Consider the following 17,501-nt stretch of genomic DNA (forward strand, 5'->3'; position numbering starts at 1 on the left):
ACTGAACCACCAACCAAAGAGCTTGCATGGACTGAACCTAGGCTCTGTACACACATATAGCTGATGGAAATCTTGGTCTTCCAATTATCAATTATCTCTAGCTAATTGGAGCTCGGGCTATCTCTGACATGGATTCCTTTGCCTGCTTTTGGATCACTTCCCCCTAGCTGGGCTACCTTGTCTGACCTCAGTGGAAGAGGAAATGCTTAGTCCTGATGAGACATAATGTGCCAGAACGGGATGGTAGAGGAGCTCCCCTTTTTTGAGGAGAAGTGGGGAGGAAGAAAAGAGGGGGGAGGGTGAATTGAGAGGAAAGGAGGGAGGGGGCTGTGAGCAGGATGTAAAGTGAATAAAATAAAAGATTTTATTCTATTGGAAATTCACACACACACACCACACACACACACACACCACACACACACACACACCACACACACACACACACACACCACACACACACATACACACACCACACACACACCCACACACCCACACACACACCACACACACACCACACACACACACACACACACACACCACACACACACACCACATACCACACACACACCCACACACCCACACACACACCACACACACACACACCACACACACACACCACACACACACACCACACCACACACACACACACACACACACACACACACACCACACACACATACACACACACACACACACAGTGGAGTCTGGGGGATAAGGGTCTGGAAGGATTCTGTACTTCTAGGTGTTTAGAAACAAAGACTTTACCCAACGCTAATCCGCCCTCACACTGACAGGACACTGGCCACAGGGCTCAAGCTGGTGCTCCCGGCAAAGAGGTTTGGAAAGTCTCCGAATCTGTACCAGGCCTGATCAGGGACCGCCAATGGGCTGTGACAATCCGTAGTGTTGCAGTATTTTGCTCTTGTAAGTTTAATGGAAAGACAAATATTCTAGGATTCAGTGGCTGCTAGAACACATCCTGCTTCCTTGTAGACCAGGTGCAGAAGGCACGACTTTCCGTGCTGACTAAATCATTGTCAGGTTAAGGCTGTGGTAGTTTTGATAGGGGTGGGTGACCTGTAGTCTCGTCTCAGTGAGGTCACAATTGGAGGCAGGTGACAGTACCCCCACACACACACCAAGGCACCTCACGTGCTAGTCACCTGATGGTTTAGGAGACTGGGGACAAAGGTTGAGTCCTGGAGGCTTTCAGGAAATTTGCTGCCTATGTTAAAATCTGATGAACAAAACAGACAAGGGCCTTCCCTATCTCAAGATAGTCCCATCCCATCCCAGTTATTTCCCAAACCCACTCATCTGGTCTCAAGTAGAGCAAGAGCAGAACAAAATCTGAGAAACCTGGAAGGCTCGGGGGGGGGGGGGGGAAGATGGATGCCTGGAGCACCGATGCCATGGGCTAGAGGAAGTGTCTGAGACAGTCTGGCCACAAAGCTATTGCACCCACACGTACTGGGTATCTAAGGCTTGGCTTGGTGCATTATCATGCCTCATGGTGCAGCATTGGCCTTCCCTTGTTCACATACTCTCTGACCAAGCTGATCATATTCCCTTCCAATGAGGAGTAGGTACAGATTCAGGAAAGCAGTCTCAGCCTGGTGGCACCTTAAACCAGCACCACATGTGTCTGTCTAGAAGGAGCAGGCTTCTCACAGTGTCAGGAGTGCCAGGACAGATTTTTTTTTCTCTACTGCCTCCCTCTTACCCTATAGAAATGGATGCAACTGCTGCTCAGCCTGGGTCCTCTGCTGGCCCAGAGCTAACTCTACGAAGCATTACACCAGAACAGGTCAGCATCACAAAATGAAGAAAAACAATTGTTGAAGCCAGGTAGTACAGGTTCAAATTTCAATCCCACCCCATCCTGTTGTGTAGCCTTGAGCAAATAATTTCACCTTCAGGAGCCCAAGTAACCTGTGTAAATGCAGATTGTTCTAACTTCTCATATTGTAGTCACAGCAAGGTTCCTAATAACTCGTAGGCACTCCACAACCCGAGTTTGGTCTCTTTCCCAGCAGTTGCCTCTATGCTCTAGGATTCTAGAAAGTATACCTTACAGAAGTCATACATGAAAGGCTATGTTGTGGAACGGAGAAGAGGCAGGAGTGGCCAAGAAGGAACTAGGTAGCTGGATCTCACAGTGGTTGGAGACTGAAGGGACTTGAGACCTAGGGGATGGAAGGAAGAGGAGGCAGGCTAGGAGGGACCGTGAGAGATCACCTTCATGGATGAGACTGTGGAGCTTTGGGATAGCCTCTACAACGTTCCTGGCAGTCACTCTCTCATTCTAGCAGCACATACCTCACCAGGAAGAAGAAGCCAGGGACGTTTGGTTGGGCTGAGGCAGCTCCAGGGTTCATGCACACTGCATTCAGTAAGAAACACCGTCCCAACAATACTAAGCCCTCTCCAAGGTCACCTCTTATGTCATCACTGTGTTGTCAGGAAACATGACAGAGTGCTGAGCCTTTCCCATGTACCCTTCCTTCCTCAGCCTACACTCCTGCTGACAGTTGTTACGTGGAGAGCATTCCATGAGGTTGAGGGCCCGTGCCTCCCAGAGCAAGCCTCTGTAGTAGCAGGCTTTCCCATGGTCTGCTCCCAGTGGCCAAGTTCACAGCTGCCCTAAAGTGTTTCATGTGTCAGACATGGAGTCACTGTCAGGCACTTGGGTTCAAATCTCTGTATAGCATAGCACTGGACTTATTTTCTCCGATGAGTAAAACCCTAGGGGTCCCAAGACACAAGTATAGGTGGAGATTCTGGGGTGAGCAGAGGGAGTATAGAGGCCTGGCAAAGCTGTGGCTTCTCAGAGAGCCCTGAGATTAACGGGTTATGACTTCAACCCTGCTTTCCCTAGCTCTTCCATCCTCCAGAGCCCAAAATGACTCCTATAACCCCATTTAAACTAGCTGGAACTTTTTCTTCACTTCCCCATAGTTGTCCCAAGATTTCCACACTTGCAGAAGTCTCCCTTTTAAGGGTAAGACCTTGTGGCCCCAGGGTCTGTGGTGTTATTGTGCCCATCCACTGGGACCAACATTTCCTTAGGGCACAAGGGTATCTGCCTTCTTCCCAGACTAGGTGGCCTAGTGAGACCAATCCCCTCAAAAACGGGAGCCCCTTTGTGGGAATGCAACACCAATAAGGCAAAAAACACAGGAAGCCTGGAGTACCTTACAAGTCATTGTCCTTTATTTTTTTTTTTTTACCATAAGATGAAATTTCAATTGCAAAGAAACATACATAGAGCAGACAGATGCGGGGTGTTTGATCACCGTGGCCAGAACCAGGTGGGATGGACCTGCCCTGCTCCCCTGAAGCACATCTCTCACCACCTCCAGCTCCAGCCCTTAGCCATTGCCCAGGCAGAAAGTGAGATGGTGGAGGGAAGAGGAATCCACTGCGTTGACCAGGGAGTCGCCAGACATGGCCTTGGCTACTAAGATTGACCCGATATGATATAGCTGAGCATATGGGTCCTCATATGCTAAGAGGGCTATTGTGCCTGCTAGGGAAAAGAGAACAGTGTTCAGCTGTGATATGCTGGGGGGTGGGGCACAGCCCTCCTGACTGTCCCGCTGCTTCTAAGCACCTGAAGAGCGTGTCTCTCAGTTTATGTTCACAACATGGTTAAGGACACGATGGTTGAGCTACTCTGGCCTGATAGGATTGATTGGAATAACCTAGAGAGCTGAATGCATGACACCAAGCCCTGAGCTGACTCCCTGGGCGGCCTCAGAAGCTGAAGCATCAGGTCAATACAGAGAAAAGACTGTGCCTAGCGTCACGTGGTGAGCCTTTTCAGGTTGCAGGCTGCAGGCTGCTGGGCTTCTGATCAGATTCATCCAGCTGGGAGCTCACAAGCCAGGACAGGAATAGCCTCCTCGATAACGATGAACAAGGAGCATCCCAGCCCCTGCACAACCAACATGGGCATCTGTCCAGGGACAGCTCCACCTCTAGCTGCTTCTCTCTTCTAACATGTTGTTGCAGACAGCCCAGTGCTCCTTAATAAATGCCACCTCATCACTGCCAGGGAGACTGAAGAGCTGAAACAACCATCTAGTCGGTGCCATGATACATAGGCAGACCAACTAGAACTAGGTAGGAGAGTGTGAGCTCCTCCTCCACCATGAAATGGCCCTCACTCTGCGGCATTCTGCCTACATTCTTCCCAAAAGAAGGCTCTCTGCATCAACAGGCACTTCTGGCATCCTGGACTGGCCTCTGCTTCATAGCTCACCCACGTGTGCTCATGGGCTGTGGGTGTCAGGAAAGAGCTCAGGCCAGGTAGACAAAGCAGTGCTGTCTAGACTGTCCCTTCTAGACTCATGCTCACAGAGTCCCCACAGCTGTCCCTTCCTTGCCACCTTACAGATGTGATCACTAAGGCCCCAGCACAGGGACAATTCCAGGATCTTATAGTGAGTTTAAGGGGAAGGGTCCTGGAGGTAAATCAGACCAAAGGGAAAAGCCAGGGGACTTCCTCTCCCTCAAAGTGCCTTTGGGGACAAGGTGCCTACTCAAGGAAAGCCATGATCAAAGGCACAAAGCAACAATGGCAGAATCCCAGGCACCTAATGTGGGTGACGTGCTGGGCAACTTTGGGATGAGGGGGGACTTACTAGCACACTCTGAGGGGACAACCACCAGGTGGGCCCCTTCCTTTCGCTCATCCATGATGTCAAGTGAGGTGTGGAATTGACAAATATTGGGCCCCAGGAAGCTCTGAGACCAGGAAACAGAAAGAAAGACAGTAATATTGCTGCCCCAGATGAGGCTGGACCATGCGGATCAGGCAGGTCTTGAGGAGTGACTTTGGTCAGCTTGTCAGAGCATCTACAATATGATTTCAGCCCTCCCCTCCCTCCGCCCCTCCCTGCCCCGCCCCCACATGGATACCCGGGCCAGGTCTTCTTTATTTGGGCTTCATCTCGACCCTGGAGTTGATGTCTTCACCATCCAGGTCGTACTCTTCCACCTGGCCGCTGGTCCACACCTTAATGCGGTCTGTGAAGTCGCTGCTGCGTGGGGCCAGGATGAAGTCGTAGATCAGCACTGCCAGGGCACCCCCAATGAATGGTCCCACCCAGAAAATCTAGGGAAGAAGCATGAGAGTTTAGAGAATAGCTGGCCACACCTCCCCTTCCCCCGGGATCTCCCCGTTCCATCTGCCTTGAGTCAGAAGCAGACAAACCAGCCCCATACTTTCTGATTCTACTGCCCCTCAGAGTGGTCCCAGACCAGGGTGTGTAGTGGGGACATGTCCTGGCCTCTGTACACAGCTCAGGCATCTCTGTAGCAGCCCATTCTTGAGGATGGCTACTACTCCCTTCGCCCAGGCTTGGAAAGTTCCCAGAGATGGGCTAATCTAATAGAGGGTTGCTAGGAGCACACAGACCAACAGTAACCGGAGTTTCTCCTCTCTCAGAGCTCTGCTTGCAGACATGGCTCCTCTCCTGATGCTATCTACCCTGGGAGAGGCAATGATCTTAAGCCCACGTCAGTCACAGTCTGGGAAACCGAGGCACAAAGCCTGCCTGAGGTTGCTAAATCCCAAGGGGGTAGGGCTAAGATGTAAACCCTGCTGCCCACCACATTGTTATGGTGACGGAGCAGGACAGTGGGCAGGTCAGTAGGTTCAAGCTGCCAAGGTGGAGACCAAACACAAATCTTTTCAGGAACTGAGCCCCCTCCCTTCATCTCAGGCTTTGGTTTCTTGATTTCCTCTACCCTATCTGTCTCCCAGGATCTCTATGAGAGGAGAGCATGCCTCAAGGGTAGGGTGGAACTTGCTTCCACAATGTGCCTGGCCACTCGAGGTGACTTACCCAGTGGTTTGAGAAGTTTCGGGTGAGCACGGCAGAGCCAAATGACCGGGCAGGGTTGATACCACAGCCAGTGTAGTCAATCTGGAAGGTGAGCATATAAGGAACAAGAAGATAAGGGAAGTGACAGGGAAGGTGGGGAGAGAGAAACAGTAGACATGGGGAAAGTCAACCCCAGCAGAGAAAGGGGCATTATCAGAGGTCCTTGGGACCTTTTCCTGACACACAGAGTGGTTCTGCTATCTCCGACCCCATGGTGGAAGTTCCACCCAGAGCACCACAGACGCCCACACTAGCACTACTCATAAGCTCTTGCCTTGATTCTGACCTCCCCGTGGCCCCAACCTGGGAATTCCTCTCCTTACCGCCAGCAGGTGTCCCAGGGCCACAGATAGGCCAATGGCAAGAGGGGCCGAACCACCTAAGTCTCGGCGCCTCCGGTCCGTGGTGGCCAGGACGCACAGCACCAGCTGCAGAGTGCCGATGATCTCAATGCCCAGACCCTGGCCGGAGTTCACACCTCGAGCCAGCTGAAAGGGAAGAGAATCCAGAAGGTGAGTCAGGCAGGTGGCAAATGTAACAATATTCCCAGATCACCAGGCCCAGGCAGCAACAGACCACCTTCAACTACTTCATAGCTTATTACTGAGCTTCTTGCTGTGTGAACCCAGAGGGGGCCAGACATACACAGCAGGTAATGCAAATCAGGCCTTGCCTCCTCCCACACTTGTTGATACTCCAGCTGGATTCCCCCAGTCCTGTCTAGGCCCTGTTTCATTCTGCTCAGACGCCCAGGTTAAAGCAGGACCTCCTTGTTGGCTACATGCCATGCCAAATGTTACAGGTGAGCGTGAATCTCAGACATGGGGGGGTGGCCGGGGACCCCCTAGGAGAAGAGAAGCATTGGCAAGAGGTACCCAGGTAAAGATACTGCCTCATCCTTCCAAGTCCCAAACTTTCCCTATCTCCGTTTCCTTTCCCCTTTCTTTCTCCTCTTCTCTCTCCTGGCCCCAGCCCTGCTTTCCCTCTCTTTGGCTACATGGGCCCCACCACTGTAGTCTGGCTGCCCCTGAGCCACTTTTGGAAACATGACTCATGGGAAAAAGAAGGGAATGGGAACTGCCATGAAGTCACTGGAGCCCTACCACCCCTGCAGCTGCACTGAGAAGACCCCCTCCCAGGGATCCAGATAGCTGCTCCAGGTGGAGGGGAGACAAGACGCTGGGGCCAAGTGCACCTCACAGAGGAGCTGGGACAAGTTGGTGAAGACACTGGGATGTATGCCTTCAGTCTCCCTCCCAGGAGGGACGGCTGAGCTCCACCCAACAAGCTGAAAACTAAAGGCTCCCTTCCAATTTCCCACCTGAGTGGTGGTATCCCCAGCGCAACCAGGCGTCCTTCAGGGTCCTAGGCAGGAGGCACACCTCCACTTCTCCAGGGGGGTTTCCCAGTTCAGCCCTGAGGCCACCTCACAAGAACAATACTCTTCCCTCCTTTGTCTGCAGTGCTGGTTCTCAGGGAATGACTCACATCCCTCCACTGTTGAAGCCCCAGCTTTGGGCCTTTCCTGGCCAACCCCAAAGCTGTGTCCCCTATGCCCAGTGAGCTTTCTGGGACAATCGCCTCATGACAAAGTCGGGCAATAGAGGCAGAATCCCAGTGCTCAGGTTCTTACTCTTCTACTTATTGGCACTGTGAACGTGGCTTCTTCTAGGCCTCAGTTTCTCCATCTGTAAAATGGGTTTAAGGTTTCAGGTCTGTCCAGCCTCCAGAAGACTCAATGGTCACAGGGTTGTCTCGGACATTTGAAGAAGGTGACAAAGACAAGAACTATCAGGTGGTAGAAATGGCAGTAAAGGATAGCTGCATCTGCTGGCAAGGACTGCCTGAGCCTGGGAAGGCTGGATGGAGGAGCAACTAGAAGGCCATAGTTGCTATCTCCACTTCTACCTATGGCCCTCATTGACTTTCATGGCTTCTCTCCCTCCATCTCCTCTACTCTCCTGGGCTAGCCTAATTGCTAGCTGGCAGGAGTCCTGAGAGGAGCACTTCCTCACCAATTAATGGAGCTGTCCCTAAGCCTCCTACTTGAATCCAGTCCCTCACGGATATAGTCAGAGCTAGTTTATCTCTTCCCCTGGTTCTTAATTGGTTGAGTCCCAGGCCCTACCCCAGGGTGCCATTTTCTACACAAAGCAGTGCAGGCCCTGGTTCAAGACTCAGAGGTCTGAGTCCTCAGGAAGCAAGAGACAGCCATCCTGCCTGGGAACGCTGGAAGGTACCCCATTCCTGACTGCCCAAAGCCATAAGGCTGGCAGTCTTCCCCTTCCAATGCCCACATCTACTACCATCACCAGGAGCAGCCAGCTACCCCCACCCACCCCACGTGCCTCCGCAGCTAACGACCACTGCTCTCCCCCCTGCCGGTGTGCTTGAGCTTCTTACATCTGGGAAAACAGTAGGAGGGTTAGAAACGATAAAGGTCCGTGGAAACTCGCCATCCAGGAAAGGGCAGGTTAGAAAAGTCGAACTGTGGTGATTGTGCACAGCCCATTGCATTTCAAACAACTGCTTAAACAGAGCCAAGCCCAGCTGCTGTCATTTATCACTGGAAAAGAGCCATGTCTGTACACATGTGCCTAGTTGTGCCTGGACTGTTGACGTTGAAAGAGCAACGCTCGTTTTGTGAATGTGGCTGTGAGTGGCAGAACAGCCACGCGGCTCTTGTGGAGCAGTCAGCGCCCCTGATCGCTGGTGACCTCACGGCTTAAGGCAGCGTGCAGACTCCCAGCTCTGGGGAGCTTTCTGTGGGACCCCCATCTCCACACCCTCCTGGAAGAGTCTGAAGAGTTGAGCAGCCCAGAGGAGAAGAAGCCACCTGCCACCTCGCTGGGTGTTTGTCCCTCCTGGCCTGGGAGCAAACCTCCGAGGGGAGGCTCACATGTAGTACAAAAGTGATTGTTTTTGTGCACACGGTACAAAAATCGCTGTACACAATCGATTACCCAGTTTCCAGAACTTCCAGTCTCTTTGAGACAGCAGACTCCAAAAAAGCCCTTAGAGTGAAGGGCCTAGGCTTTTACTGTTTAGCTGGGAGCTGAAAGGCTAGCCAGTGTCCTTTGAGACTCACACAGAGGGAACACACATGCTCAAGGAGGAGGCAGTGAGGCCAGGACCCTCACCTCAGGGTTTATGTCACCTCAAGCTCATAGGCTGACATGCTGGCTACCAAGGACCGAACTGTTCCCAGCTTGAAATGGGCTGCTGCCAGGAGGCGGTTCTGAGAACGCCACTGTGTCCCAGCCCAGGATTAGCCTCTCCATGCCGTGCTACCTAAACCCTCTCTGCCATTTGTAGGCAGGCCACCAGGATAGCTCACAAAAGTCCCAGGCATGGGGCCCTGACTTTGGGGATGGGCCTCCTGTACCCCACCCTTGGGGAGCAGCAGAGTTCAGAGCCAGCCCTGGCTGAGTCTCAGCCCCTGCTCTCAAGGAACAGCTCAAGAGACATGGCTGTCTGCCCACCCCACTGTCTCCAGTACTGGCCTGCCAGGGAGCAGCGGGCCCCACCTCATCACCTCTCAGTCAGCACTTCTGTGTGCTCAGTGAACAGCTGTGTGGTGAGTGGACCACTGTCAGCTGTGTCTACAAGTAGGCATGTGTCTGGGGTGCTTCTTGCTCCTCCTCTTTTGCTAGACGCTGGCAGGTTTGTTACAGAAAAATTAAATGATCTAAGAACTATAAAAATATTAGAGCCATAGGCAATTTAAACTAATAATAAATTATTCAAAAAACTGGACAATCACAAGAATCAGATCAAGTTATTCCCAAAGTGAATGTTTTAAATAATCCTCCTTTAGAAAATGATAGAATGAGGCAGTCAAAAAAAAAAAAAAAAGGCTAATAACCTGGACAGGCAAGAATTAAGCCATATCACTGGCAATACTTGATTAAAGGAAAGTAGGGGAAAACCCTCACCTTGGGATTAGAGACTAGTGAGTCTTTTTAAGTCCCTGGGGGATATTTAGACAAGCTGATAGGGTCCTGGCCAAGTACTCCCAAGCAGAGCAGAGCCCGAGATTCACTGTGACTCAAGACACCACGTTGGGCCCGCTCTGCAGAGCAGGGGGCTCCGAGCGGCATGGTCCCAGGTCCCAGGTGGTTTCTGTATATTTGCACTGGTGTGTCTGATGGCATTTCTGAATGTGTCACCATGTCCCTCATGTTTCATGCCCACAGGGGTGGTGCCACTACTATCTGGAGAAGGGAGGGAAGTGGAGAAGGGATGGACCCCTTGAGTGAGAAAGCAGCTGGTCTCAAAGGCCCTTTATTTGCTCCCAGGGCCACTTTATCTTTCTGACAAGAAACAATACACAAAGCAACGGTTCCCAACTTCCTTTCCTCCTTTTCCTTACTGCAGAGCAGGGAGAGGAAGAGGTTCCCGTGAGGACCCTCCCCGTCCTGGGCTGCCAGATCCAAGCAGTGTTGAAAGCATGTTCTTTGCCACATATCATGTATGTGCATGGGTGTGCACATGTTTGTGGAAGGCTTGGAACATGGTCCAGCCTTGACATTACGCACTGTACAGCCTTGACAAGTATCCAGGCCATGGTTGGGTCACTATTCCCAAAAGCAAAATAGAAGCATTAGCCTAGACTCCAGCCCCAGGCAGTCTTCAGGTTCCTCCTCGCCTGGAATCAGGTAGGCACCTCTAGCCAGCACCCAGAAACCCAAGTTCCAGTCTCCAACTCCCATTCTCAGCTCTGCACAAAGCCTGTGTCACAGAACCTATTACCCACCTACACTACATCTCCTCACAGCCAGACCCCCACTCCCAGAGCAGCTTCCTTGTAGTGGGTCCAACCTGCATATTTCTAGATGGTTCATCTGTTTAGAGGAAGCTGCTTCCTGAGCTTAAAACAAACAGACAAAAGTTCCTTCGGAGCAGAAGCTCCCCTCCGGAGAATCTCTACTGGGCTATCAAGCCCCTGGAGGGGCTGATTGTGTCTCCCCACTGTCTTTAGTCTCAGTCTCAAGAATGTTCAGGACATTAGCTGCTTGTGTGGATAAAGATAGTCCCCCAAACCCCTACTCATCCTACCTAGGCAGCATCTTACTGTGGCCGAGTAGCCCCTCTAGTCTCCAGGAAAAGGCCCTGACACAGGAGCCCCTGATCCCTGTGGAGCCTCAAGGACATGTCCTGCCAGTATCTGCAGGTGTGAGGCTCAGGTTTGAACTATTCGGAAGCCCCGAGACTCACAGGTGCTTCTAAACACAGGGACAGGAGTGCCCAGTACCGAATTCCCAGGGAACTGCTACCAGCAAAACTTAAGGCTCTTCTGCCACCATGGCTTTGCAGACACCCCTGGGGTTGGGTACTGTGACCTGCCTGACGAGGCCAGATCGGTTGCCGGTGAGAATATCCTGAGTGGGGCCCTTGAAAGTAGAGCTGTGTAGGGCCTTCCAGGTAAGCTGCTGAAAGCTGCTCTGGCTAGAGAAGGGAGCACCAGGGCAGAAGAGCATGGGGTGGGGCCAGACAGGGTAGGTGGGAGCGGCCCTCCTCAGAGGCCACCCGCATATGCCCTCTTGGAGCCTTTTAAATACTTGTCCCAGGTGGACCCTGGTTTGGTACAAGTAGACCACATTATATAATGTTCAACAGATGCTGTGGTGGACCCAGCCTCAAAATTTTTGTGAGAAGGAATGTCTATCCTGCCACAAAGCTCCACCTCTCTATGCTCTTCCCCCTGCCCTTTCCCTCCAAGGTTCTTCCTGGAAACAATAATTACAGGTCCCAGCTATGTTGTTACACCCAGCCCCCAGCTCTGTCCCTGGCCATGCTGGTCAGGGCATTGGAAATTTACGCTTCTTTTCCACAGCCTGCTCCTGAGCCCCAGTGGAGGTAGCAGTGGCCTCAACCCTGATAGGCCTACAGGTAAGAAAGACCCTCTCTCCTCATGGCTGAGGAAGCAAACATCCAAGAAACCGGGAGAAGAGTAAGCATTCAGGGTCAAGATATATACCATGTGGTATAGCAGGAAAAAGCATTTCCAAGCATTTGAATCGACAGGGCTGAGAGATGAGCCTGAAGAGAACAGGTGTGTCCTCTGCCTAAGCCCCCAGGTGGCTAGACTCAGAGGCTCTGGGAACATAGTCCCTTCTAGACTCACTCAAACACCAGCCCAAGTCCAGAGTTCCTACCGCCTTCAAAATCCAGCCTTCTACCGTGACCCCAGCCCGCCCAAACTTAATGACCACCTCTAGGCCACAGCCTCCCTTGCCCTTTGCTTCAGCTCTGCCCAGAAGCCCCTTCTTAGTCCATATTCCGGTTCTTGCAGGATCACCTACCTCCCTGGAGTTCTCCTGGCCCTCCCACCCTTCCATTTCAAAAGTTCCCTGGCCCGCCCTGACACCTCTTATCTCACCTGCCTCCTGCCTGCTATCACAGGCAGCTGTGCAGTTTATCTGGCCTCAGGCCAGTGAGCTGCCCAAAGTAGGAAGCCTGGCTGACCCAGCCTTGCCCTCAGCACCCCAGAGCCTCAGTCATTTCTGCAGGATGAGGGCCAGAAAGGAGAAGAATGAAAACAGCTGGGATGCCAGGACTCTAAGGCTCCAGCATCCTCTACTTTCCAAAGCCAGCCACACCCTTTCGTATCCTGTTCACAGGTCCATAGGTGGGAATCAGCGCCATCTAAGCTCAGTCAATTACATGAAGCAACATAGAGTGCAGGTGGCTGTCCCTGAGGCAGGCAGGGAGCCTCAGAGCCTGTAGCCAAGGGTGAAAATTTGGCTCCAGCTCTTTTACCCAGAAGGGACCAATGGGCTTATAGGAGGCCCACGATCTCTCTCTCGGGCGTTTCCTGAGTCCCGACTTAGTCAGGAGAAAGTTGTCCCCACCATGTCCCTGGGGGACACCCCCTGACTCACCCAACCACTTCCTGCCACTTTCCCCTCTATTTCTTTGGAAATCTCCATGCCAACAACTCACCCCACCCAGGTTTTGGCAGCGGGGTGTGGGTAGGAGCAGCGGAGCTCTGAGAGTCTTCCACAGGGATGTGGAGGGAAGAGGCTGCCACCTGTCCCATTGACTACTGATCCCTCTAAGGCATTGAGACTTCTCCCAACCCCTCCAGATCCAGGAGCCAGTACCTGAGAGAGAGCCATTTGTCTGGGAGACAGGCTGTCACCATACCAAAGGTCCACCATTTGTTTGGGTGGGGTAGTAGGAACCCCACCACAATGACTGGTCCCCTTGCTGTGGCTCCTCTTAGTCAAGCCCTTTAATAGGTAGCTAGCCAACAGAGTGGTGGTAGCAGAAATGTCACCAGAACCTAAGTCCTCTCTTGAATCTCAGGATGCTCAGCTCCAAGAAGATCCAGTGGTTAACGACCAACAGGGCTTGGCTCTAGGGTGCCTGCCTCCCTCCCCAAGCTGTGGCCACACTTTCTCCTCCAGCCATATGTATCCTGCCTGACACATATGATGCTCTGACAACTCTGGGAAATGGTGGGGGGTGGGGAGACTGAAGTGCAGTGTAGCCAGACTCAGGTGCTGCCAAAGCAATCATAGTGTGCCTCAGCCTCAAACGAGCATATTAAAGACTGCAAAGCCTTTGCCAGCAAGGGCATAGGTCTTGCCTGTCACTTGACTTGGAAGAGACAAGAGCTAGGAGTCTCAACCTCCTCCCCACAGGGAGCCTTCATTGCTTCCATCTTTCCCAGCCCCCACCTCAGCAGGAACTTGAACCTCCTCACAGGAATTTACCAAAGCACCTAGCTCTGCTCCTATTGGAGAGACTGAAGTCTAGAGGGACACAGCCTGTCTGACTCTGTTCCTTAGGCCTGCTGTGACAGCCAAGTTTTCTCCAGCTAAAGTCTAAACTCCAGCCACAGGGCTAATCTTCAATCTCCTGCTGAGCAGAGGTTGACTTAAGAGTGTGATCCCGAGGTGTCACTGTGGCACAGAAGTGCTCATCCCAGTTGCAGGGCCACAGCAGCTGCCCTCTGTACCCCACTAGCACCTCCCTCCCCACCTGCATCTCCAGGACTTAAGCTGGGAAGTGAGAGAAGGCTATTCACCCATCGCCCTCCAACTCACAGGAGCCCTGGCCACCTCCCTTGCTCCTGCTCCCATGCACCTGCCCTGCTGGGGTCCAGCCTGCTTCGTTTTTTCTGGGGCTGGTTCCTCTACTCTGCCTGTAGTCTCTGCTTCTGGTGAGACTCCAGCCTATTCCCCTCTGAGACATCCTATACCCTCACTCAGATACTCCTGCTGAACTAGTCCAATTAAACCCAAGTGCACTCAGCATGGGGCACTTTGCTAAGAAGCTGGAAAAGGTCTGTGACCAGGCAGCCACCACTGAGGCCACTTAGCTGTGTGGAATAACCCAGGGGCAGTTATTTTGAACAGTTGCCATACAGTTGCCAGTGTCTGCTTATCATTCAAGCCAGGAACGATGGGCACAAGCGGTTACACACTCTCAAATGCAGCATCAACTTGAAAACAGCTTATACAAGTTCAGGACCTATGTAGATATGCACACATTTTCACTTCCACCTTCACACACAACAAGCAAGCAAACCACCTCATTCAGCGGCCAAGGACTACAGAGCTGAGCCCTTCTCCAGAACTGTTATCTAGAAAACTCTTCTAACAACTCCAGAAAGTTTGGTTTCCTCGACTTTGTCTGATTATTGGGGATCAGAGGAATGAAAGGGGGCTGTCTCCTGACTTGCTGAGGACGTTGATTTGGGGACCTAAGTGAGGATTAGGTGCCACCTGGAAGCCCAGGTGACTTCACAAGGGAGTCGCTCTCAGACACTTGCAGAAGTGCCTTTACACATGCTAGGAGAACGTGGACTTGGGACAGTAGGCCCAGGTTTCCCAGGTAGGACAGAAGAGTGCCAAGAAACTCGAGTGGAGGGGTAAAAACTGCTGGCACACAGCTAGCTGCTCCCTCACCTCATTTCTGGCATCAGATACTCTGCAGGGGACTTTGGCACAACCATTAGTGTCTAGCTCTCCCATGCCCACAGCACCTGGCAGCAAACAGACCCTGTGGCATAGCTGAGTTCTAGCCCCCCACTTTTGGCATGACCTCTGAAACCCTCACTATTCTCTCTGTTCCTCAGTGTCCCCACTGTACAGTAGGCAAATGGAGGCAGTGCCCTCTCTGTACCCTCCTACAGACCCCCAAGTCTGAGACACCCCACTCACGTCATTGCGGCCAAGTGAGTTCTCGACTAGGGAGGAGGTGATGCCCGAGAGGATGGCAGTGGCGACGATGGCTCCCACACACTGGGCGATGATGTACATGACAGCCCGGAGGATGCTGATCTGGCAGCTGAGCAGTAGCCCCAGTGTAACAGCTGGGTTGAGGTGAGCACCGCTGATGTGACCCACACTTTGGGCCAGAGTGGCGATGCTCAAACCAAAGGCCAGAGACACCTTCACGTTGTCCTGGACCAGTGTCTGGTTCCTCTCCAGTGGGTAATTGAAGCCTAAGGCAGAGCCGATGCTGATGAAGACGAAGAGGGTCATGGCCAGGAACTCAGCCACCACAGCCCTCCAGAAGATCTTCTTCTTGAATTCACTGGCCATGCTGGCAGGGGGCTCAACTTCACTGCTGGATGCCTGGCGCTCAACTCCCTCCAAGAGCTGAGCCACAGCCTGGGCTGGGCCTATTTATAGGGCCGGGTGGGGGGAGCACAAAGGGAGGAAGGCCTCTCCTTGCTCCTGTCCCGCCCCACACCACACGGGCCTCCTCTCTGCAATGGATGCAGACAGGGCTCTGCTGTCTGCCTGCCAACTTTTTCCTTCCTCCTCTCCCCCTTCTGCCCTCCCTTGCTCCCTCCACCCGTCTCAGCTCTCGGCCCTGCCCAGGCTGAGGAGGCAGGCAGGAGGCAGCCGTTGCTCTAATAGGCTTTGGGAAATTCTTCCAAGCTGGCCCTTCTCAGGGGGCCAGAGAAATCCAGGTGTCCCCGCCCAGCCTGCAAAGCTCAAGGGTGCCCGAGGGCAGAGCCAGGCACTCTAGAAGGGGTGGGGAATAGGGGTTGACTGGACTCTCAGGATGGACGTTGCCCTCCCTGGAGGTGGCACCAGAATCTGCCTGTCTGTCCCATCCCACTCTGAGCAGAGTTTGTAATCTGAAGTTCTCAGGCCCAGATATCTGCAGGTCAGTCTGGCCTCCAAGGTCCTAGCCTGGGCCAAGCATCTACATGTGTCTTTGGGGAGATCCCCTCACCACCCAGGCCTCAGTTATGGGGGTACAGATGTACCCCCATCTATCATTCTGCAAACAAGGATAGGCCTGAGCCAGGCAAGACTGTTGGAAACCACCCCCAAATTCTCAAACTTAAAGCAATTTGAGCCAATGATTTGAGGGCCAGAGCATGAAGATAGTGGTAGGTAGGTGTTGTGTGTTTGTTGTTTGTTTGTTTGTTTTTGTTTTTGTTTTTTTTCCCTCTAATAGGCAATGGAGCCAGCAGGTCACTGGGGAGATAGCAGGATTGGCAGCTGGATCTGAAAAAGGAAAGAATGGGAGACATAGGCTGAGGCTAAGAGACATACAGAGAGGTGGGATGCTAGATAGAAGTTAGGGCAGCAGAAGTGATGGTGGGAAATAAAAACGATTTCCCAGCCAGACAGGAGACAGCGGGAAGAGCTAGGAATATAGCTAACTGGTAGAATATTTGTCTAGGAACTGACCAAATCAAGATACAGAAATGAGGAGAGAGGCAGGTGAGGAAGACCACTTTCCAACAGCAAGAGGGGAGGAAGCCATGTTGCAGACCCAGTACCCAACCTGCTACCTGTGCACCCCCAGAATCTGGAGTAAAGGAACAGAGAACTTGTCATTTTACCTACTGTTTGAGTGTGCCAGAAGGCAAACCAGGCCCAGCAAGGAGACTATGTCCCAGGAAGGGACTGGAATGGTCAGGTTCCCTCTCTTCCTACCTTAGTCCATAACAGGATCATTGGATTCTTACTCACTAGAGGTGGGAAACCAACCCCCATGTAAGAAAAGAATGTCTTTGAGTCTGGCATCTGTCAAGGTAGGGCCAAGCACCTTCAATCCAGGGTCCATCCTATAGATAATGATATTATCTCTCAAGGACTACCTAGGACCAGCTGCAGCCCTGGTACCTGATTTGACCTACAGGCATCCCATGGTATGTTTAATGGAAGCAGGTGGCTGGTTGGGAAAGCATTTACCACTTCACACCTAAATACTTAGAAGGCCAGGAGGGAGTGGCTCTGAGCATAATGTTGATGGAGAGGTTGCTTGGACTTCTCTGCCCAGGGAGCCCCGGAAGCTGAAGGTAATAAAAGGCTTATTCACCCTCTAGAGAGGCAGCTAGTAGGAGGGACCATCTCCTAGAATCTCTACCAGATTGTATATTCTAAGAGGCTCCCCTGGAGCCTGAGAGTGACACTGCCCCTCGCCCCTCGAGGAATTCACTCTTCAATTCCAGGGACCTCTAACCAAAGATCTGTCTGCAAGGCTGTGCAGGGCTCAAATCTGATGCTGGCTGGCTCAGGGACCCAGCCCAGAAGATTCTAGGAAAACAGTAGGGAGAGCTGGCCCCGCACCAGAGGCTGGTGTAGCCAGGCAGCAGAACAGTACAGCAGAACCAAGCGAGGAATGTGAGCC

At 52.4% G+C, this 17,501-nt stretch overlaps 1 protein-coding gene across 1 annotated transcript; it reads right to left on the reverse strand.

Moving 5' to 3' along the window:
- Positions 1–3,191: 3,191 nt before the first annotated feature.
- Aqp1 (aquaporin 1 (Colton blood group)) lies at positions 3,192–15,667 on the reverse strand. Its single transcript, XM_021648124.2, has 4 exons — positions 15,065–15,667; positions 6,215–6,379; positions 5,853–5,933; positions 3,192–5,119 (listed from the first exon to the last, which is right to left on the reverse strand). Exons 1-4 carry the CDS (start codon positions 15,446–15,448, stop codon positions 4,940–4,942), a joined length of 810 nt encoding a protein of 269 aa, XP_021503799.1. The 5' UTR covers positions 15,449–15,667; the 3' UTR covers positions 3,192–4,939.
- Positions 15,668–17,501: the final 1,834 nt, after the last annotated feature.

The sequence above is a fragment of the Meriones unguiculatus genome, chromosome 3 (genome assembly GCF_030254825.1).
Source record: "Meriones unguiculatus strain TT.TT164.6M chromosome 3, Bangor_MerUng_6.1, whole genome shotgun sequence".
NCBI classification, from domain to species: domain Eukaryota; kingdom Metazoa; phylum Chordata; class Mammalia; order Rodentia; family Muridae; genus Meriones; species Meriones unguiculatus.